The sequence below is a fragment of the Hemicordylus capensis genome, chromosome 7 (genome assembly GCF_027244095.1).
Source record: "Hemicordylus capensis ecotype Gifberg chromosome 7, rHemCap1.1.pri, whole genome shotgun sequence".
NCBI classification, from domain to species: domain Eukaryota; kingdom Metazoa; phylum Chordata; class Lepidosauria; order Squamata; family Cordylidae; genus Hemicordylus; species Hemicordylus capensis.
Window position 1 is genome coordinate 22275283 of NC_069663.1, and position 23817 is coordinate 22299099.

A 23817-nucleotide genomic window follows, 5' to 3' on the forward strand; every position below is an offset into this window, starting at 1 on the left:
CATAATCGAGGGCTTTCAGGAGAACCACTCTTTTACATCAAAGTTCCTCAGAGTGGGGCACCCCATCTTGGAGGAAGAAGAGTGGGTTGGGGAGGGTTGTAATAATGCAGAGGCATAGGAGGCTTAGAGCGGAGACAAATCTAGGCTGGGTGTGCGGATGGCAAAGCAGATCAGAGAAGTTGTTTTCCGTTCTCCAAGCAAAAGAGCGGAGTCCCCCCCCCCCAATCTCTTGTATGTGAACTGAGAGATTCTGGCCTTCCAATTTGCCTAGAACCCTTTCTCCCCCTTATCTCAGATATTTTTGGGCTCATTGTGGCTACATTATGCTATAAATGCTCTGCACATGCTCAGGAGCATTTCTTTTCCTTACTATTTGTATGCCAACTGATTTGGCAACTCGGCATTCAAAACGGTTCAGGAGCTAAGCTGGCTAGTATGACGCAGGAGGGGTGGATCTCTGAAGGGAGTTTGGCAAACAAGGTTGCAAATTCCTCCATTGGTTTTTGTTTTTTATCAAAACCAGGAATTAGATAAACGTTATTCTCAAAAGTAACCAGTTAGGGTTTGTTTGGGGGTTTTTGTTTTTAAAGCGTGAGGAAAAAGAAAAAGGCTACATCCCAACACTTGATTTGGCACTGAAGTTTAGGGTTGCCCTCAGGACTTCCCTGCGTTCTCCCAGCCTCTCTGCTTTGCCAAAGAGGCCAGGAATGAGAGAGGGAGCATGTGCCTATGGAGTAGGAGAAGGAGGATCGTCTGACCCAAGGGACTTGAGAGTCAGATCTGAACCCGTGTCCCCTCTAACAGGGATTCCCCAGATGCTGTTGACGACAACTCCCAGAATCCCCAAACAAAAGCCACTGCAGCTGGGAATTCTGGGAGTTGTCGTCAACAGCATCTGGGGATCCCTGTTAGAGGGGACCCTGATCTGAACGCCATGTTTGTGTCTGGCCATCGCTGGCGACTGGGGGTCTGCTTGCTGTTTGATTCCTGCCTTGCTAACCTGATGGTGCCTTGTCTCCCTTGCTTTTTTCCCCAGGTGAAGGAGCCACGCTCTTCCTCCCTTTCATACCCCAGCCAGCACTCTGTCTCTGCCTTCCTGCTTCTCACTTCCTTCCCGGCATCCTCTCTGTCCCTGAGACCCTTAACCTGTGAGGAAGCCCAGAGGTCACAGGTGAGGTTCTTGGGAACTGAGCGGATGGCCCCTCCCCTGCGCCCCGATGTCACACTCCCCAGCGGCACAGTTCTTATCCACTCCCCACTAAGAGAGAGCAAAGGGGCTCGCTAGGCCGAGTGACTTTAACGATAGATAAATACATAAATAAATGGCATAATTGGTCACCAAAAATGATGAAGCTAGCGACTACTGCCAGTGACTGGGATTCCATCTTGCACTCTGCAGGAAAACTCTGAAGATTGTGTCGTTCAGTGCGACGGCAGATATGGTCTCTTCCAGGCTTGGCCAATTTTCCTGGATCTAGGAGCCAGCCCAAACATTTAGGAGCCAGGCTACAGACACTTGACAAAATTGCCAGACTTAGCGATGGACGTTATGGCGGGTGCGTGGGGGAGGTAAATGGACTTCTCTTGGTCAAAAAGAGGACTGCCTGGGCGAAATAACATTTTTTATCAAATAACTCTACCTCTGGATATCCTAGTCTGGGTGCCACAGTTAAATCCCCAGGCGCCTGGGATTTCTCAAGCCCTGGTCTGTTCACGATATACCACTTTCCTCACAGTTCTAGAGACCAAGAACCCTAGCCCATGCTGACCTCCCAGATTGGGGCTCGGAACCAAAGAAAGCCTTGCTCCTGCCATCTCTCATTCTCCGTGGCCGTTGGTGAACATCTGCGGTTCCCCCAAAGGATCCTAGATAAGCCATGCCCACTCTTACAGTCTTAGATTTATCGCAGGGGTTAAGCTGGATCTGAACTGACGTGTGGACACATCAACATTAAGAGCATAGTTACCTAGGAAGCTGCCATATACTGAGTCAGATCCTTGATCCATCTCGCTCAGTTTTCTCTACACAGACTGGCAGCGGCTTCTCCAAGGTTGCAGGCAGAAGTCTGTCTCGGCCATATCTGGAGATGCCAGGAAGGGAACTTGGAACCTAGATGCTAGAACTTGGAACCTAGAGCGGCTCCATCCCCTGAGGGGAAGAGCTTACAGTGCTCACACATATTGTCTCCCATTCAAAAGCAAACCAGGATGGAGCCTGCTTAGCAAAGGGGACAGTTCATGCCCACTACCACACGACCAGCTCTCCTCCATTAGTTCCAAACTGTTCTTGGCTTTTGCAAAGAGCCCTGGGGATTGTAGTTCTGTGCAGGTGCTGAGACGCCTCTCTCAGAAGATCCTTAGACTTCTCCTTCTCCCCCCATCCAAAACAGCCCTTTAACAGTGTGCGGAATTCTTTGGGCGAAAAATACGACCACATTTACCCTAATAAACGTCAGTCATGCAGACATGGCTGTTGGATGCCTTCGTGGACTGGCAGTGTCAGGGTGCACGCTGTGCACCTCCAGCCTGCCGCCGGAGGACAGTCCAGGAAAGAAAGGCCCGTGTGCTTCTCCATTTATCCCATTAAATGGGTCGCAGAGGAAGAAGGCAGGTGTTGTTCATTGCTGGGCCTTCTCAAGCCACTGATAAAATCTTCCCACTCCCTCCTTGAGGTCTACTAAAGGAGGGAGGCCTCCTATCTAGAGCAGAGGTTCTCAAACGTGGCTCCGCAGATGTTCTTGAACTACAACTCCCATCGTCCACAGCCTTCAGCCATCGTGGTGGAAGGGTGATGGGAGTTGTAGTCCAGCCACATCTGGGGACCCAGGCTTGAGAACCCTCGCAGTGGAGGCTTCTGTGCAGGCATCGCAGCTGAATACTTGCAGCCGGCAATCTCTCTGTGCCCGTTCTCACTCGGAAGTGCCATATGCACCGTCCCAGCATAACCTGCAAGTGATTTCTATTGGCTGCATCGGCATGCACGCCAGACAAGCTCATAATTTCCGTATTTTACCTGACTGGGGCACAATTTATACATTTCGAGAGCTACAATGCTGTCTGACCCCCAGTAGTGGGATTTGCCACTCTTGGTAAGCATCCAGAGATAACGGGATATGCCGGACTTCCATTGCTTCCTTGTTACTAACAGGATTGCACTCAATAATAATGAAGCAACCCCTGAGTTGCGAGAGTAATCCAGAAGCGAAAAGGGGGACCCAATTCACTCTGCACCAAATCTCCATATTCTCCCGTCCTGTTCCCTCGAGCATCACAAGTCTGAGGAAATGAGCCGGTAAGTCTAGAAATGTAACTCCAAACCAGAAATGTTGGCATTCCCATTGGGGATGGGAATCATCATCATCAATTTCATTACAGCCATTGGCCAGCAAAAATAGAAGTAACAAATATGTCCAACACAACAATCAATAAACAATGCTAAAACACAATAAAAGAAAATACAATCACTCACAATAAATTACTGAAAAACAAGGGGAGGGGAATCGTAGCTCCATGGCATAGTATCTCTGCTTTGCATGCAGAAGGTCCCAGGTTCAATCTCCCGGGAAAGGCTTGCCTGAAACCCTAGAGAGCTGCTGCCAGCCAGAGTCGGCCATGCTGCGCGAGATAGACCAGTGATCTGACGCTGTATAAGGCAGCTTCCGATCAAAAAATGTTGGGGCAGGATTCACGAGCTACAACCAAGTCACACACACACACCCAACAATGGTTCTTTTGCTGTTCTTGCAACCAAATTGGCTAGTGGCAGATTAAGGGGGGGACTCCTAATCTTGACTTGATGGCACAGTCCAAAATGCAGGCCCAAATCCAGCTTGCAACGGATATGTCACCAACCCCAGCCTCCCGGCAGGAACTGCACATGGACACAAGGAGCTGCTGCATACAGACGGAGTCAGGCCACTGGGCCAGCTAGCTGAACATCACCCGCCTTGACCAGGGGTGGTTCTCTAGTAGATTGCGCGGAGCGGGTGGCAATTCTGTGTTTGCTTGCCTGCTGAATAGCTTCTGGGACCAGATACAGATGGGGACCATGGTGGGGGTGTTAACCTTCTGCCCCCAGTGCAATTCAGATCTAGATTAGCACCCTCTCCCACCGGCCAGCTGCTCTTTGCTGCAGGAAAGAAGCCCCCATTCTCAGTAGGCGCTTCCCTCCAACGTCAAATGGTGACCACAGCGGGGGAGCAATTGGGGACATGGCGGAGGCAAAGGCTGGAAGCTCCCCTTCCTCCATGGCGCTGTCCTGATTTAAATGGACCCCACCCAGGGGTGTCGCTCTAATTGTGCGAGTGGGTCGGAAGAACCCAGATCTCCACCCCTCCCTATTTTCTTTATTACGTCCCTCACTCCAAGGGGCTGCTCTGGAAAGGGGTGGCCACGGGCCCCCCACTCCCCTAGATACGCCCCTGATCCCACCACCCACCCAGGCCTGCAGCAAGGGGGCAGGTGCCAAGCACGTGCTTCATGACTGCATGTACAGTTTAGGCCTGAGATCCTTTAACTGGAGACGTCAGGTTCAGATCCGGGATGTCCTGCCTGCCTTCTACCGAGTCAGACTGCTGGTCCATCTAGCTCAGTTGTCTACACCAGGGGTTCCCGACCTGCGGTGGTCCTCCAGATGTTGCTGAACCATAGCTGGGGGTGGTGGGCATTGTAGTTCAGCAACATCTGGAGGACCACCGCAGGTCAGGAACCCCTGGTCTACCTTGACTGGCAGTGGCTCTCCAGGGCAAGAGTCCTTCTATACCGCTCTTCAACCAGAGTTCTCAAAGCAGCTTACATCGAGAAATAAATAATGCATGGGTAAGATGGCTCCTGTCCCGCAAAGGGCTCGCAATCTAAAAAAGGAACATAAGATAGACACCAGCAGCAGCTACTGGAGTGATGTTGTGCTGGGGATGGAGAGGGCCAGTTGCTCCCCCCTGCTACATATAAGAATCGCCATATCAAAAGGTGGTGATCTCTTTGCTGAGCAGGGGTGACTGTCCTGTTGATAGAACTGGCCCTATGTATCAGACCCACCCATTCACACACACACACCACTCCCGAGGTTCGTAACTCAAGTATACATCTCTGCTGGGTAGCAGTCTAAAGCCCTAATCTCCCCTAGACAGACTGCAGGCCACATCCAGCCTCTAAAGTATCTTGATAAGCATCTACTTTATGCTGGGTCACTCTCCTGGAACATCGCTCTGTGACTGAGCATGCTCTTTGTTATGCACAGAAGGCCCCAGTTGCAATAGAAGGTCCTAGTAAAGCTCTGGCCAGCTCATCGAACTTCTTCCTCTTCCCTTCCCACTTCTGTTCCCGCCAGCAGGTTTTGTGCTGGTGCCCCGGTAATCCGTGTTTCCTTCAGAGACCATCTAGTCACATGCAAGGGGGCTTGTGTGGCCTGCGAAGGAAATATGACTGCTGGATGTGCTGGTGTTTAGAGGAAGCAGCAAGCACACGGGACAAATTCTGGGCAAGATCTTGATTCATCTTTCACTTGAAAAAAAAGACCACGCCTTCTGCTTTGTGGTTTTCAGAAGAACTGTTCTTGAAATCATTTGTGCTTTTAAAAAAAAAAACCCTCGAGGAAGTCTGGTAGGATAGGATCCTCCACCTGCCATGTGTCCACACTGTGAACTCTTTGGAGCAGAGACTGCCTTTCACATGTGCACGCCAAGGGATATGAAAGGTGTGAGCAGCTGTGGAGATGACCTGGTCACCACAGCCTCAATATAAGGGCTGATGTAGCTAAACCCCTCCAGGAAGGATCCACCACCACCACCACCCCCGCGATACCATATGTCTCTTTTCTCCTGAAGAAAATGGAAGGAATTGCCTCTTCCTTCCCCACCTGAGGGAGCAGGTTTGACCGGTGTCTCTGTGCCTTTAAGGCTTCTCACAGAGAGACACCATCAAATGGCTGATCCCCCCTCTGTCTCGGCAGCTGGACAGGGTTCCCATCTCCCCATCCCACGCAAGAAATATTTGCACAGAACGACTCCAGGGGTTCATGAGCAAATTTTGGTCTTGTGTGGTTTTTTTTGGGGGGGGGGGGTTGGCTATTGAAGAACATGCTACTTTGCTCTCTGTTTTGGATGTGTGTGTATATATACCATATTTACCTGAATAGAAGATGACTCTGAATGTATGACAACCACCTTAGAGAATATCAATATTTGCCTGGAAGGAAGAGGACACTGAATTTAAGGTGACGATGACAAATATTTATAGACTGCTTAAAAATAAATACATTCCAAAGCGGTTTACATAAATTTAAAAAACTGGTTCCCTGTCCCCAAAGGGCTCACAATCTAAAAGAGAAACATAAGACAGACACCAGCGACAGACACTGGAGGGATGTTGTGCTGGGGGTGGATAGGGTCAGTTGCTCTACCCTTGCTAAATAAAGAGAATCACCACTGAGATGAGCCCCAATTGATAACATCAAAGAACTTGGGGGCGGGGGAGAGACTAGTCTTGGATTCAAGTAAATTCTGGGGAGAGAGAGAGAGAGAGAGAGATGGCTGTTTTCCAAATCGGAAAAAAATAAAATTAAAGTGAGCAAGATTTGGCAGTGAGTCCCGTCCCTGCCCTGCTTCATCCTGGCACAGGGGGTGCTCCTTGTGATCCCATAGCAAAAGTTGCCCATGGCAGAGAATACCCAGACATGAGGCCCATTCATTGGTCAGCTGAGGCCACATGGTTTGAGCCTTTGGAGGATCAAGAGCAACCAACTGCTGGTCATACCTTGGTCTGCTGCTGCTGCAATTTAGGCGATTTATTTATATCCAGACCTTGGCTGAGAATCTTTTTAGGCTAGAGGCTGGATGCCTGCTGTGTAACGCCCACAGTCATGACCTGGACACCACAGCCTCAAGGAGGAGGCTTTTCCAGAGGGTGGTTCTGGGTAGTGGTCTTGGGGCTGGGCAGCACTTTTGCTGCAGCAGGGAAGCAGGAAGGCCTTTTCCACGGGCATCTTCCCCACACGTGTTTTTCCTGCCCAAGGCCAGCAGAGGGCAACATCATCACACTGCAGAGCTGCATGGTAGGAGGAGCAGCCACCCAGAGGACATTGCAGCAGTAATGTCAGTGAAGAATCACTGGGGCTGGGGTGTGAGGATGGGTTGGATAGTTGGCCTTAAGTTGCCTGTGAATATTCATCAGCCTTTTCACACAAAAACGTTCCCAAGGCGATGTGCAAGCAATTAATTACACCACTTAAAAACTGCATATTTCAAAAATATCAGAATAAACCATCCAAAAACAAAAGCAAGCCTTTGGCATGTTTAAGAGGAACAGCATCATATGGGAAGAGGAGCTTGGTCACTTTCCATGTGTGACATGATGGGCACTATCCAATACGTGCTGCTCAGGCAGAACTTGATTATACAGGACATTGCAATGAAAATATGACCTCCCCTCTCCCTAGCTACAAAATCTTGGCATTTTATTGCTGAGAAAATGAATTTCCCCACAAGGAAATTGCCATTGGAGGCGAGGGGGGGGGGCAGGAATAATTGGGAAACGCTGTCAGGACTATCCCATACTCAAGGGGTTCTCAAATGGGCCCCCAAGTGTTGGACTACAACCCCTATCATCCCCTGCCATAATAGCCTTCCATTGTGCCTGGGCATGATGGGAACTGTATGTAGTCCAGCTGCATCTGGAGGCCCAAGTTTGAGAACCCCTGCCATTCATTTGAAAGGGAAATCTGAGGATACTGTCTTTCAGAAGGTACCCAGGTTTCCCCTCATGAGGCTATATTCTATGCTGGAACCATCATTTGCACACCCTTTAAATGCAGCCCGGGTTAATCTAGGGTTGGTGCCTTTGGGATGCAAGAATTCTAGGGCTGAGTGCCTCTGAGCTTGCTCAGAATTCCTTTCCTCCAAAGCTGAAGAGTCCTTTGAAAAAGGGCTTCCAGGCAAATTGCCTCTGGGCATGCACAGAGTGCCTTTCTTTTGTGCATATGAGCTGGGTGTTAAAGCATTATGCCTCATCATCTCCATCATCAAGCATAAGAAATGGGTCTATCTTTGCCGTAAGCAAGGGGGGGGGATAAACTATTCCTGGGTTTCCCAGTAGTCTTTCAACACAAAAAGAAAGGAGTTATTCCTAAGTGATCGCCATAGCACATCAAGAGAACTGAGGATTAGGACCAAATATGGACCGGGTGGTAAAACCTGAAAATCTGGGGCTGAGAATATGAGAGCCCAGGGAGGAGCTTGCTTTGCTGGATCTGTATTCTCATCCATCCTCTTATCGATCAGGCTGCCGTGGGTAAGGGCACCGCCTGCCCTCACCCCCTCCCCAATTTAAAGGACATATTCTCAGCTTCAAGCTGAGCTGTCTGGTTTCCATGGCGACAGAGGTCTGAGGCCTACGGATTCCCTCCTCTTTCCCATTACACTGCTACACACACACACACTCCCCCCCCCCCCCCCCGCGCGCCTTCTGCCTGTCATGATGCCAAGGAAAACCAGCACCGTATAGAGCTCATCCTGCAAGCACAATTCTGCACCCTCTCTCTTGGCCTCTTTGTTTCCACAAATGGCCCTGAGGCTTTTAGGGGTGCACTTAAGACTTCTGACTGGTTTTGACGCCCAGGTGCATTCTTATGGTGCAGGACAGGCGTGAACATTAAAAGCTCCTAATGCATATGATCCACATCTCTCCTGCCTTTCTACTCCCCCAGGGGGTCTGATAAAATAAAATTTAAAAAGGCTGTCCAAAAGAACATCCAATGATACAGATTTGGAGTTCAACCCTAACTCCGCAGGGTTCGATGACATGAAAACGGTACAGAGCCTGCTTTCAAAGTCTGTAACCGGCTTGTCGGCGATTGTCTGAATCCCCACCGAGGCGGAAACCTCAAAACATAAATCAACTCCTGTAGCTCTACAAAGGATCAAAAGGAATTCCGCAGGGAGAGTGGGCTTGAGCCAGCGTGGTGTAGTGGTTAGTGCTGGACTAGGACCAGGGCGACCCGAGTTCAAATCCCCATTCAGCCATGAGACTTGCTGGGTGACTCTGGGCCAGTCACTTCTCTCTCAGCCTAACCGACTTCACAGGGTTGTTGTGAGGAGAAACTCAAGTATGTAGTACACCGCTCTGCGCTCCTTGGAGAAAGAGCAGGATATAAAATGTAGAAAATAAAATAAAATAACTCTCACCCGGTTTCACACGTTCTGTTCAACACAATCTGTATACCCATGTACAAATCTGTACGCACATACAGTTATTCACACATATTCCACACGTGCAGGATGGGACCCATCCTCTGTGTACCATGCATTTGAGGAACTTGTACCCAGCTTCGCTTGTACAGGCCTGCGTGCAGTCAGTCACAGAAATGCAGGTACATATGTTCAGCTCTGCCTGTACACAATGCACCGCATGGTGTCTGAACCGGGCTGTTCTGTCGAGTTCCCTAATGACGTCACCGAAGGGTTCTTTATGACATCACCGAAGGGTTCTTTATGACATCACCGAAGGGTTCTTTATGACATCACTGAAGGGTTCTTCTCTCTTGAGTGTGGTTCTCCTCCCAGTGACTTCTGGCCCCTTTTCGGGACCCTTGAGCAATGCCTTCAGGCCATCCCCTGCTCCTCTGGCTGGCCTTCGCCTCCCAGGCAGCCGCTTGCCTGTACTGCTTCTCCACCCATGCCCAGCGCCATCGGGTTTGCCAGCACTTTTTGGGCCACCAGAGTCCCCAGCACGCAGCCTGCCTGAAGACCCTGCAGACGGCCTTTCAGCCGTACACCCAGATCAAGGTGGGTGAGTGCCGTCCAATTGAGCGCAGAGCCAGAACGGAGGCAGCGAGCATCCACAACCCAGGAGTCCAGGAGGGTTACAGCCCCGCCCCTTTACTGACAAGCTCCACCCCCTGGGTCTCAGCCCTAACGGGGCCTTCACCAGCTGCCATTCTCTCCTTTCCAGGTGTGTCCGAATTAGAAAAATTGAAGGAGACCTTTGGCAGGATCATCTTTTTCCTAGAAGAGAAAGGCCTGGCCAAGGGTGGGTGCATGTTGTGTGGTGGAATTCTGCGTTGGGTTTGTATGTCCTGTCCTGTTCATACTCCTGTGGGCAGTATAGGAGAGGGGCACCTGCAGGGGTGTAGATGTAATTGAGCAAAGGGGGTTCAAAGAACCCAGCTGCCCCCCCCAGCTCCTGAGGGCACCCCCATCTTGCTGCAGTGGATGAAGCGGCCTGATGCATGTGCTTGTTTTTAAAGCGCCACATATTTCTCTTCGGTATGAGCCTCAATATAAGTAGCCTTCCCCCTTTGTACGTTCATTTGGAAGCAAACCTCACTGATTTCAATGGGATTTACCACAAGGACGCTTAAACATAGGTCCCAGGACATATTATTGGACTACAACTCCCATCATCCCCTGCCACAATGGTGGCACGGGGGTGATGGGGCTTGTAGTCCAACAACTTCCAGGCACCCAGATGTGCGGGCCCCTGACTTACTGGGTCCATGGTGTAAAGGGCTTTTAGGGATTCCACTGGGAATCAAGGGAAGACATCTAGGGAGTTCATTTGTCGCCCACTGACCCCAAGGAAGCAAGGCAGCAGTCCACAAGTTATCAGCACACTGACGCCCTGATGGGCTTTTAGGGAATCATGCATCCATGGGGGAAACACAGCCGGGGGGGAGTGCATCCTCCCTTGCCCTTAAAGCCACCACCCCACCATCGAACGACCAAACCCTCGAACCGGCCAGGGTTCGAACTGGTTCGGAGGCCCATAAAAGGGAATCTGAGCTGGTTCGTGCACATCCGTATATATGGCTTCGCATCCTTTAGTTGGGGATGGGGGAGGTGAGACTCCACAGTCTGCCCTGCCAACCCAAAATAAGCCATGGGCTACCCCGAGGGGTACTCTCCCAGGAGGCTGCCCCCATGAGATGCCCTTGCGTCAGGTCCAGCCCAGAGCTTCCTTTGTGCACATGTTACTTTCCAATGCTCCCAGAGCAGTCCCCTAGTTTGGAGGCAGTGCACTATAATGGTTAGACAGAGCAGGAAGGATATGACAAATGGAAACGACAAATATGTATATACCGCTTTTCGACCGAAGTTCCCCAAGCGTTTTACATAGATATAAACGAGCAAATAAATAAGATGGCTCCCTGTCCCCAAAGGGCTCACAATCTGGAAAAGAAACATAAGATAGCCAGCCACAAGAGCCGCCGGAGGAATGCTGTGCTGGGGACGGATAGGGCCAGTTGCTCTCCCCCTGCTCAGTAAAGAGAATCGCCACTTTTAAAAGGTGCCTCTTTGCTCAGCTAGCAGGGGAAGTTGGGTATTTATTTTTTTGTAGAGGGGAAGGGGGGAGAAACCATAGCGGCAAGGGGTGAATGTCCAGATAAATGGCCTGGATTCTTATTTATTGAGGCTCTACACACGATCCATGCATAGGACCTAACTGGGCTCTGTGGGGAGAGTGGGCTTAGCCCTCAGTATGGTCTACCCAGACTGGCAGCAGCTTCTCCGAGGTTGCAGGCAGGAGTCTCTCTCAACTCCATCTGGAGAAGCCCAGGAGGGAACTTGGAACCTTCTGCTCTTCCCAGACCAGCCCCATCCCCTAAGGATCCTAAGATCCCCTAAGAACCCCATCCCCTGTCTCCCATTCAAATGCAAACCAGGTCAGACCCTGCTTAGCAGAGGGGACAATTCCTGCTTGCTACCACAAGACCAGCTCTCCTCCCATAGACTTGCTTTGATGGTTCCTCAAGAGCTGGGAATGGCTGGCTCCAAGAAACAGACAGAAGGCCCATCACAGGCCAAGGAGGGAAGCCCCAACACACCTCCTTCCCTCTCTCTCTCTCCCTGCAGTGTCGTATCGTCTAGCCATTCCAGACGCGGCACAACAGCTTAAAAAGGAGGTGGAGCAACTCAGCGCTGGTAAAGCCCCAACCTTTTTCTTTTCCTCTCCCATCCCAAAATGTCCTGCACCAGTACAAACTCCCAAACACAACCATGAATGATATCTTTACATCCATGTCTAACTGAACACTTGCTGTGATCCCACAGGTTATATGGCTGGGTACATGGGGGAATCGCTCCGCTACATTTTGCTACATTTTGGTAAAACCTCAGCCTTTATCATGGCTTTTGGTCATGATGGCTAATAGAACCTCCATTGTCTGAGGCAGTCTACCCCTGAATACCGGTTGCTTGGGGGAGGCAAAGGGCACGGGACAGTGTTGCTCGCCTTGAGGCCCTGCTAGTGGGCTTCTCAGACGATTTGTCTGTCCACTGTGAAAGGAGAAAGATTGATTTGATCAACTTTGGCCAGATCCAGCAGGGTTCCTCTTATCTACCCATCCATCCCTGGCTGATCTGTAGCTGCTGTTTAACATTGTGAAGTATTTGCAAACCGGGTCATGGCTCTATTGATTTGTGTGCTTCCTTTTATTTTATGATGCTATCTTGATTCTGTTGTTAACTGTTTTAAGAGAGAAACTGGAAAACAAACTTTTTAAAGAAAGAAAGAAAGAATGTATAGCCCGCCTCTCAAGACTTCAAAATGGCCTGGGAAACTGCAATCATTACAACATATCTATTTTAAAATAGATATCTGTTCCCTTACAGCTCCAGCCTGCATCCCACCATGTGGTAAGTCCAAAATTTTAGTGCTTTAAAAAAATATCTTATTTTCCTCAAGCCAATTTTATCAAGTTTCTCTCAGTCCCTTAATTTACTGCATCCTGCCTTTTCCCTTTCTGTTCTCATCACTGAGTCAACCCAGACCAGAGTCCCCCCTCCCTGGAAATTCCAGATTTCACCCAGATTTTAAGCATCTCACCCAGATTGTTTAGCCCACCCAGATTCACCCGGATTTCAGCTTGCTTGCTTGCTTGCTTAGCTAAGCTCTAGCCCTTGTAGAAGCAGAGATATGGGGCAAAACCTGCAGCCACTATTTTGCTCAAAAACTATTCTCACGCCAATTTACATATTATGCAAATTAGGCACCCGGCTTTGGAAAGTCCCAGACCCGAAGACAGCGGTTCGTATTTTGGCAAGCCAAAAGGAAGCTTGAACCTCTTTCTAAATTTTATTGAATCTGACCCAGAATCAAAACCCTATCCTCCGCTTCAAAGCATCTGAACCTGTTTCCAAACTGTGTGGTGCCCAAACCAGTTCAAAGTCTCTGAACTGGTTTAAGAACTGCTTTGCATCCAATCTGGACAGTTTAAAGAAACCTGATGAACCTGAGCCAAACTGAATCTATTTCTAAAGAAACCATTTGATGAGCCTGAGCCAAACGGAATCTATTTCTAAATAAATCATTGGACTCCCTAGTTCTCAGATTCCTCCTTCTCCCTCACAGGGTTCCAGGAAGAGGCTCGTCACTATGTATGCGCCTCTTGCAGAATCGTGGATTGCCCGCTGCCCATCGATTGCCCAAGTACACATGCTCAATGACACTTTCTCGACTTCCTTTTCAAGGGACTTGCTGGTTAAGGTTGCTAGTGTGATGATGGGAAATGCGATGGTGTCAGGACGAAACCGGCTCGTGGCCCCCCAGATCTGGAAATTAGGACTGCCAATTCGGAGACAAGCTGTGGAAGATTCCCCTCCCCTCCGTGGTTTTAATAATCTCAAGCCATTCAGACATCCAGAATTGCTGCCAATAGTCAATATTTGCTGATTCATGTTGAGTCCTGGAGGAGCGGCAACCTTATATGTTTGTGCAGCTTTTGCCACCGAGAGGCATACGTTTGGGGCGGTATATAAACATGTTAAATAAATAAGCAAACCTCCTTATTCCCTAGGCAAGCTCAACTCTCCAGCTGTGGAACTACAACTCCCATAATCCCCAGCCACATTATTGGGGCTAGGGATGATGGAGTCATACTTCAACAACAACTGGAGGGTTGACTACTCAAGGTTGACTACCCCTGATCTATATCCTATTTATGAAAGGCCCGAGAGGGTTGTCAACCCTAGGAGAGAGAAGCCTTCCCCCATACAATGCCCCTCGGAGTGGTCTGAAGGTTTAGTTTCACCTCCTTTAAAATGCGGGGAAATGACTTGATTAGCAAGCCAGAGGTTGCCAGTTCAAATTCCCACTGGTACTATATCGGGCAGCAGTGATATAGGACATCGTCTCATACTGCGTGGGAGGAGGCAATGGTCAACCCCTCCTGTATTCTACCAAAAGAAAACCACAAGGCTCTGTGGGCGCCAGGAGTCAAAACTGACTTGATGGCACACCTTCCAAGGTGGCTTACAGCAATTAAAAGACAAAGCACTGGGCGTGAGGAGAGGGAGGCAAGTGCTACCCCCCTCTCACCAGCCCAGGTACACCCACTCACAGACAGGGGGCACCATATTGTCCTTTGCCTCAGTAGGGGCGGCCCTTCTATGAGGTGAGGTGAGGCAGACACTTCAGAGGGCTCCAGTGAGGCGGCAAAGAGGCCCTCGTGCCTCCTGCCTCTAAAAACAGGAAAGAGGGAGAAGTCGATTGCTGCAGCCGCCGCTGCCTACAGAGAGGGGAGGCCAAATTTGAGGAGGGGCAAAATTTGCTGCTCAAATTTTGCCACCGTAGGCAAATGCCTACTCTGCCTCTCCGCTAGTCCACCGCTGATGGCGACTCAGACAGAAAAATGTCTTGCACTGCCCCTGACGTTTTGATCCTTCCGTCTACGGAGTTCAGGGATGTGTACTTCCTTTTCTTCCCTCTCTCGACACTCTATCCTCACAACAACCCTGCGAGGCAGGTTAGGATGCCCATCACCCAGTGTGTGCGCTTCAGGGCTGAGTGGGAGTACATCTGTGTTCCCCCAGCGTCCCCTCCCATCCCTCTTTAGAATTATTCTCTGTGAAAAAGAAAAAGAAAATGACTTGCTTCGTTTCTCCCCTTCCAACCCCGCGCTTCCTACCCCGCAGTCGTGGATGTGCACAAAACTGAAGGGGAAGCTGTTCTTTTCAAGTGTACGGTGAACTTCACGCTTCCCTCGGACACCATCCTCAAATGGAGATTTGCCAAGGAAGTAAGCAGCCATAACTCGTGATGAGTTCTTAAAAAAAAAAAAAAGCACTGAGGGAACCCTAAGATCTTCAGTCTGCAGTCTTGTAAAATAACCGCTGGAAGACACTTTGCAACCTTTGCAACATTTTCCCCCTAATGCAGAGGTTGAAAAGCAAGTTAGGTGTATCAGGGCTGCACAACTTTATTTATTTTTATTTAAAATATTTCTGTGCCACCCAAAACTTGTGTCTCTGGGCGTTTTTTTGCATCTGTGGCCATCCAGCTGTTCTTGGACTACAACTCCCTTCATCCCCATCACGGGGTGTGTGTGTCAATAGCCAGGCATGATGGGAATTGTAGTTCAACATCTGCAGAATGGCTGAAGTTCTACAGCCCCGGTAAAGGCTGTTTTGTGTTAGTGAGTCGATCTCACTCCCCCTGGTGGTAGAAAAAAAAAATAAGTCAAATTTGTCTTTTGTCTACCTATGGCCCTGCCGTTCCTGTCCTCTGCTACCTGTGCCCCAATTTTTAGTCCCTGGATGCTTCCATACTTCTTGTAATAAAAATGCTTCTTGTAATAATAATAAAAAAGTTTGTCAGGCAAACTAGTATTGAAGCTTTTCAAAACTCCCGAGCCTTTAATTAGAAGTGTACTGTTATTTCACTACTGTATTACAAAACAAAAAGGGGGGAAATGAAATAAAAACAATAATGAATGCCACCCCACATGTAACTAACACTGGGGCGATTAAGATTGGCCAAGAACATAGGAAGCTGCCATATACTGAGTCCAACCATTGGTCCATCTAGCTCAGGATTGTCTACCCAGACTGGCAGCAGCTTCTCCAAGGTCACAGGCAGGAGTATTGCTCAGCCCTATCAGGAGATTTTACGCCGCCTTTCTTTCTGCCCTCCTCCTGCAGCTCCGGTCCCAATACATGTCCTTCTTCCAAGACTTGCACTCTGGGTTCAGTCCTTCCCTCCTCATCCAACCCATCCTGCAATCCCGTCACGGCACCTATGCCTGCCAGATTTCTGCGGAAGACGATGTCCTGGTCCGAATGTTCTTCTACCTGAACGGTGAGGAGTCAGCACTTGTGGTGGGCATGGGCTGCCCAAAAAGACCGAGCTCTCAGCCTCTTCCACCTCCACAGGTGCTGTATTATATGATATCAGAGACTTCTAAAAACATACATAATTATTCTTACATACAATGAGGTCACTCACACAATCAAAAACAGTGTTCTACCAGGGTTTGGGAGCTGCGTGTGCTCCCGATTTTCAGTTGTGTGGAAGCAAGGTAGGAGGGAAACCTTGGTAAAAGTGACTGTGTGCAAGCAAGCTAGAGGGAAATGCTACCCAGGTTTCCCTCCTACCTTGCGTTGCTCCCACGCAATCACTTCTACCCAGGTTTCCCTCCTGCCTTGCTCCCACGTAATCACTTCTACCCAGGTTTCCCTCCTACCTTGCGTTGCTCCCACGTAATCACTTCTACCCAGGTTTCCCTCCTACCTTGCTCCCACGCAATCACTTCTACCCAGGTTTCCCTCCTACCTTGCTCCCACGTAATCACTTCTACCCAGGTTTCCCTCCTGCCTTGCTCCCACGTAATCACTTCTACCCAGGTTTCCCTCCTACCTTGCGTTGCTCCCACGCAGTCACTTCTACCCAGGTTCTCCTCCTCCCTTGCTTCCACACAACGGAAAATTGGGAGCACACAATTTTGCTCCCAAACCCAGGCAGAACACCATTTTTGATTGTGTGAATGACCTCATAATTATTTGGGAGGGGGGATTAATTATTGATGTTTATGATCAAAGGTTGGGCTGGGGGCCTGGGGCCCGTATCTTTTACTTAGCAATGCCCTTGGTGGGATGGTAGGAGGAAATTTGGAACTGCGGGCTCTTTTTCTTCCCACCGCAGTGACTGCAAGGAATCTTGGGCTGCAGAAGGACCTGCAGGAGATGTTCCGGGTCATCCTGAACCCGCCGCCAGGAATGGAGCTGGAGGAGGTGGTGGAGGAGAACAACCTGCCCTCCCTGCAAGAGTTACTGTCCCAGCCGGACTACCTACACCAGAAAAATGTCATCTTCCTCATCGTGGGGCTGGCCTTGGGGTCCATGCTGGTCACTCTAGTCGCTCTGTGAGTACCGATGGATTATTACAGGGATTCTCAAACTTGGTGTGTTGGCACCGGTGGCCAGCCGGTGACCAACAGGTTCTAGGATTCAAAGACAATAAGCTCACACCAGGGTGAATACCAAAGAAGTTGTATTAGATAGAGCTGAATAATACCCAAAGAGGATTACAGAACAAAGGATATACCATATGTCCCTTCTGCTCATCAGGGACCCCAGAGATGATGGCGGACGATGGACCCCCTGCAGATGGCTGGTTGCATGCACTTTCCTGGGTTTCTAGGTCTACGCTGAAGTTCAAAATACTGGGGTGTCCTGCAGTGTTCCCTTTAACATGGGATTCCCAGATGTTGTTGATTACAACTCCCAGGATCCTGAAGGAGAAGCCATTGCAGTGGGGGATTCTGGGAGTTGTAGACAACAACATCTGGGAATCCCTGCTAGAGGGGACACTGCTGTCCTGCTGCCTTTTTATACTTTTACAAGACTCGTAGCCAACACCTGGAGCTGGTCTGGTGGGTACACCTTATCAGTGGTATGTGTGAGACCCAAACACTTGACCAACTGCCAAGGACACTCTAATTAAGATACCGTCCTTGGTGCACATCTGATCTACCCTCCCTTCTCCAGGTGGTCAACTAGGGAGTATGTTTTAAGTAAACATTATCTCTGCCTTGCTATACTAACTGGCACAAAGATATAAGATTCAAAACATGGAATACAGGAATGAAAGTGATTCCCAACTCTTTAGTGAAAAACAAGATCTCAAGGTTACAAAGTCTGTGATGAAAACTCTTTCTGTGTATCAGTATGAGGAACCTACAAAATCATATATGCACAGAGGGGAAAAGTGGACCACTCCACTAAACCTCATCATCATATCTTCTGCTGTGCCACTACTCTTGGGTCCCCCACAATGTTGCTAGACTACAATTCCCATCATCAATTCCCCAATGTTGCTGGACTACAATTCCCATCATCAATTCCCCAATGTTGCTGGACTACAATTCCCATCATCAATTCCCCAATGTTGCTGGACTACAATTCCCATCATCAATTCCCCAATGTTGCTGGACTACAATTCCCATCATCCCCAGCCACAATGGCCATTGTGGCCGGGGATAGTGGGAGTTGCAGTCCAACAACATCTGGGGTTTAGGTTGTACTTCATCTTAGGGTTGTCTACATCTGAGTTAGGACCCAAGTTTGAGCAGCCTCTTAATGAGAAGGCTTAATGCCCTCTTCCAAGATCGCATTTGCCACCTGAAGATTCCCCCGGCCTGCCCACTGCCCTAAGTATGTGGACTAAAAATAATTAAATGAAATCTTCTTCCTAACTGGGACCACCTTCTTAGCAAACCAAAATTATTTGCGACGGATAGACTAGAAAGTTGTAGCCCCAGGTGATATTTAAGGAAATGAATGACATTTAAAATATCCCAAGACTCAGTTTGATTAAACCCCAACCGTTGAAAAGGCCATCTTTTAGTCTGCGATCCTAACAGCTCTTGCTAGTGAATGAATGCCATCTAGCTCAGCAAAACTGGCTTCATGTTTCTCTACTGGTCCAAAACTATAATCAAGTCTATCTAACTTTCTATCCCTCTATCTATCTTCTGAGCAGGGCTCAGAACCCTATTGGGCTTAGGGGGGCCCAATAAGATCAGCTTTTCCATCCTCTTATTTGACTAATATCCAAGAACCAGAGCAGGGGGCCCAAATTAAATGGGTGCCTTTAAACATGTAATCCTAGGGTTCGGCACTGGCCAGCTTATCAACCCAATCCTTTGTGTGCTTACTCATAAGTAAATCCAATTGATATCCAAGGAGCTTTCTCCCTAAGAAAAGGTGCTTAAGAATGAAGCCTTGATTAGATTTAATCTTCTAAGTAGTTTACACAACTTGCCTCCCCCGACCCCACCCGCCTCCTGCTAACTGAGCCAAGAGGCACCTTTATAAAGTAGTGAGTGAGTCTCTTTATTTAGCAAGGGGAGAGCAACAGGCCATCTCAAGCCCCAGGCCAGAACAGCACCTCTCCAGGAGCTGTTGCTGGTGTCTGAATTAAGGTTCTTTTTTAGATTGTGAGCCCTTTGGGGACAAGGAGACATCTTCATTCATTCATTCATTCATTCACTCACTCACTCATTCACTAATTCATTCATTTACTTACTTACTTACTTACTTATTTATATGTAAACCACTCTGTCACCTTAAGTGGCGCAGCAGGGAAATGCTTGACTAACAAGCAGGTTGCCGGTTCAAATCCCCGCTGGTACTATATCAGGCAGCAGCAATATAGGAAGATGCTGAAAGGCATCATCTCATACTGTGCGGGAGGAGGCAATGGTCAACCCCTCCTGGATTCTACCAAAGACAACCACAGGGCTCTCTGGGCGCCAGGAGTCAAAATCGACTTGACGGCACACTTTAGCTTTTACTTTAAACCACTTTAGGAACTTGAGTTGAAACGTGGTATATAGATATCCACCATATTTGTATTCATATTCAATGGAAAGTACTCCCTCGGTCTCAAATAAACACGTCCTCCTTCTCTTAGATTAATTTATCTCTGGACGACGAATACCAACCCATCCTGAATCAGAGCCACGATGTGTCTTTTCAAGCTTTTCTCTCTCCTTTCGCTCCTTTCCCTGGTAAAAAGAGCACAATCGTCTTTCTTACTGGCTCCAACATTAAATTACTGATTTCAATAGACAAGCTGTTTATTCTGTCATCATTAATAGCTGTTCAGTCAAGGCATCCGTTGGGCTGCTAGGAATTTGCCAATGCACACCAGGTGTCGTTTGAGAGGAGAGCTGGTCTTAGGAACATAGGAAGCTGCCATATACTGAGTCGGACCATTGGTCTATCTAGCTCAGGATTGTCTTCACAGACTGGCAGCGGGTTCTCCAAGGTTGCAGGCAGGAATCTCTCTCCGCCCTCTCTTGGAGATGCTGCCACTAGGGAGGGAACTGGAATCTAGATGCTCTTCCCAGAGTGGCCTCATTCCCTGAGGGGAATATCTTACAGTGCTCACACATCAAGGCTCCCATTAATATGCAACCATATGCAGCTCTCCTCTCCTCTTGTGGTAGCAAGGAAGCATGACTTGTCCCCATAGCTAAGCAGGGTCCACCCTGGTTGCATATGAATGGGAGACTAAAAGTGTGAGCACTGTAAGATATTCCCCTCAGGAGATGGAGCCGCTCTGGTAGGAGCATCGAGGTTCCAAGTTCCCTCCCTGGCTTCTCCAAAATAGAACTGAGAAAGACTCCTGCCTGCAACCTTGGAAAGGCTGCCACCAGTCTGTGTAGACAATACTGACCTAGATGGACCAAGGGTCTGACTCAGTATATGGCAGCTTCCAATGTTCCTAAGATCATTCCTTTCAACAGAGGGCAGAATGGGCTGATAATTTGTACAAGATGGCAAAGGGGCTCATTCACAAGACCTATCTGGGTGAGCGGGCCAGAGGAATGCTTGCAAAACCTGCCTTCCCTCCAGACAATCATGCTGTGCTTGGTGGGAACCCTTAACCTGGGCTAAGAGTCAGGCTCCAACACTGGGTTTGATGCCACAGCACCATGAGAACAGTCCCAGGGAGTGTAATGTCAGCCTGCTGCAGAGAAAAACAAACAGAAACACAGAAAGCTGCCATGTTGAGTCAGACCATTGCTCCATCTAGCTCAATATTGTCTGCCCTGAGTGGCAGCAGCTCTGGGGAGGCTTTATAGGGGCAGTAGGCAAATATATAGGTCTATCCAAAGGGTAGCCTTTCTCACCATGCTCGCTGCAGTGTTGATGAAAGCGACCGATGAAAGTCGTACAGTTCCTGTCACTGTAGATATGTACATACGACTCATAAACTGGTCTTGTGGTAGCAAGCATAACTGGTCCCCTTAGCTAAGCAGGGTCCGCCCTGGTTTCATATGAATGGGAGACTTGATGTGTGAGTACTGTAAGATGTTGCCCTTCTAAGGGGATGGGGCCGCTCTGGGAAGAGCAGAAGGTTCCAAGTTCCCTCCCTGGCAGCATCTCCAAGACAGGGCTGAGAGAGACTCCTGCCTGCAACCTTGGAGAAGCCGCTGCCAGTCTGTGCAGACAATGCTGAGCTAGATGGACCAAGGGTCTGACTCAGTATATGGCAGCTTCCTATGTTCTTATGTTCCTCTCATATTAAGCCTACTGTGTCCAAGGGGGCTTATTCCTAGGTATGTATACATGAGATTTCAGGACTATACTCCTAAACACACTTCTTGAGGAGTAAATTTCATTGAACTCCATGGGGCTTGAATCTGAGCAGTCACACAGGCAAACACTGCCAGGGATCCACCTTGGCACAAACTCCCTTGGTTTTCTGTAGAGGCGCTAAGGACTCATGCAGCATTCTGTATCAACTCCGAGGCTTGCACATTTTAATGCCAACAGCTTGTTGATCTAAGAAGACTGTTGTCTTTCTGTCCCTCATATTTCAACGAGATTTGTCACTTCCAGGATTTCGACTTGATATATCCAGAAATATCTGCCTTGCTATATCTGTCTATTCGATATATCTAGAAACAGATATCTAGAAATAGAAATCTAGGTATATCTACTTGATATATCCAGATTGTGAGCCCTTTGGGGATAGGGATCCATCTTATTTATTTATTTTTTCTCTGTGTAAACCACCCTGGGCCATTTTTGGAAGGGCAGTATAAGGCATGACAAGGTAGCAGGGATGATACACTGGAACATCTGCAAAAAATACAAGCTACCTGTAGCCAAAAATTGGTGGGACCATAGCATTGAAAAAGTTATAGAAAATGAAGATGCAAAAATATTATGGGACTTCCGACTACAATCAGACAAACATCTGCCACACAATACACCAGATATAACTGTAGCTGAGAAGAAAGAAAAACATGTTAAAATAATCAACATAGCAATGCCAGGTGTTAACAGAACAAGAAAAAAAATAGAACAAATAACAAAATACAAAGTTCTACAAACTGAAATTGAAAGGCTGTGGCAGAAGAAGACCAAAATAATCCCAGTAGTAATTGGCACCCGGGTGCAATTCCAAAACAACTTGAAGAGCACCTCAACACCATAGGGGCCACAGAAATCACCATCAGCCAATTACAAAAAGCAACTTTACTGGGAACAGCCTATATTTTGCGATGACATCTATAGTAATAACAACAATATTTATAATTAAATCCAGCCATCCCAGGTCCTTGGGAAGGACTCAGTGTCTGAATAAAACAAACTAGTCAATGACGCCTGTCTGGCTGTGTAAACACTAATAAAACTTGCATATTCTCTTGGGCATGGAAAGAGACCCTAAGAGAAGAATTCCTTCATTCAATGAAGTGGCATCTGGAATTAGTCTAGATCATTTCCCCACATTTGCATATCTGCCCATTCATACCATGAAGGATCTGATCTGCGGGCAGTCTAATCTGGCCAACATGCATCTCAATAGCATGTCTTTGATTGCGTTAACTCAGAGTGTTGAGGGCAGCCTTATCTGTTTGCACAACAGCATTCCCCCAGAAGTCAAGCACCACCCTCTTCAATTCAGGTCTGCTTATCAGGTGCCTGCAAAATGTTTCACTTCCATGTAAACAAAACTGACTTATCAATAGCCAGAAGCAATATAACCTGATAGGGAGGGATACCTCCTTGCAGAGTGGCAAAGAGACTCACAGAATGTAAGAACTGGAAGGGACCTTACAGGAAACAGCTTAAACCATTTAGCACAAGTCAAGATAAGGGTCACAGCTAATATTCCATATTCCTTATACTGAAATATCTTTCTTTTCTTTTCTTTTTTTAAGAATAAAAACTATTGAAGCTGTCTTCTGCCTGGTGGTACAAGTTCAAAGCACTCCATCCCTGAATTTCCTCCTCCTTAGCATCTTTATGGTACATTTTATTTTATTTCTGCATTGACTTTTAACATATTATTATTATTATTATTATTATTATTATTATTATTATTATTATTACTATTAATTCGATTTCTATACCACCCTTCCAAAAATGGCTCGGGGTGGTTTACACAGAGAAATAATAAATAAATAAGAGGTACTGTGCTGGGGGTGGATAGGGCCAGTTACTCTCCCCCTGCTAAATAAAGAGAATCACCACGTTAAAAGGTGCCTCTTTGCCCAGTTAGCAGGGGTTATATCCTACAAGTCCTCCTCCCAGGATCCCAGTGCAGTGCACACGGTTATGTCTATCCTTACAACAACCTTGTAAGGAAAGAGAAGAAGAGGACGACCAGCAGCAAGGTGGATGGACTCAGTTATGCCAGAAATGAATGCACCACTGAGAGACCTTAAAGGCCAAGTGGAAGACAGATCATCCTGGAGATAATCTATCTATGTGGTCACTCGGATCTATCTATCTATCTATCTATCTATCTATCTATCTATCTATCTATCTGTCTGTCTGTCTGTCTGTCTATCAGTCCAATGTCATCTGGGGACCCACAGTTTATAAACCCTGCTCTAACCACTACACCACCCACATTTCCAGCAGCTCACTGCACTGCGGCTCTCTGCTGTCTTTACAACGGCCCCATAAGGTAGGCCAGGGCTCCTTTACACCCACCCCAAATCCATAGAAAAGACACCCCCAAATCCTGTCGTGAACTAGACGTCATCCATGCCCAAGCCGAGCATTGCGGTGACGCGGAAAGCAA

The 23817-nt window shown here is 48.1% G+C and overlaps 1 protein-coding gene across 14 annotated transcripts in view; it reads left to right on the plus strand.

The window, feature by feature from the left end:
- The window catches only part of LOC128332743 (sperm acrosome membrane-associated protein 6-like), a 98157-nt gene that overhangs the window by 50279 nt on the left and 24061 nt on the right, over nucleotides 1-23817 (plus strand). For 5 of the 14 annotated variants that reach the window (XM_053267405.1, XM_053267408.1, XM_053267409.1 and 2 more), the window contains 6 exons: nucleotides 11847-11915; nucleotides 12470-12629; nucleotides 13345-13422; nucleotides 14907-15010; nucleotides 15912-16068; nucleotides 16912-17131. In XM_053267405.1, the coding sequence (XP_053123380.1) occupies nucleotides 12512-12629; nucleotides 13345-13422; nucleotides 14907-15010; nucleotides 15912-16068; nucleotides 16912-17131 (677 nt within the window). In that variant the 5' untranslated portion in view covers nucleotides 11847-11915; nucleotides 12470-12511. Of the gene's footprint in view, nucleotides 1-1200; nucleotides 10024-11846; nucleotides 11916-12469; nucleotides 12630-13344; nucleotides 13423-14906; nucleotides 15011-15911; nucleotides 16069-16911; nucleotides 17132-23817 lie in introns of those variants that run through there. The other 9 variants (XM_053267403.1, XM_053267402.1, XM_053267399.1 and 6 more) reach the window with 9 other exon arrangements.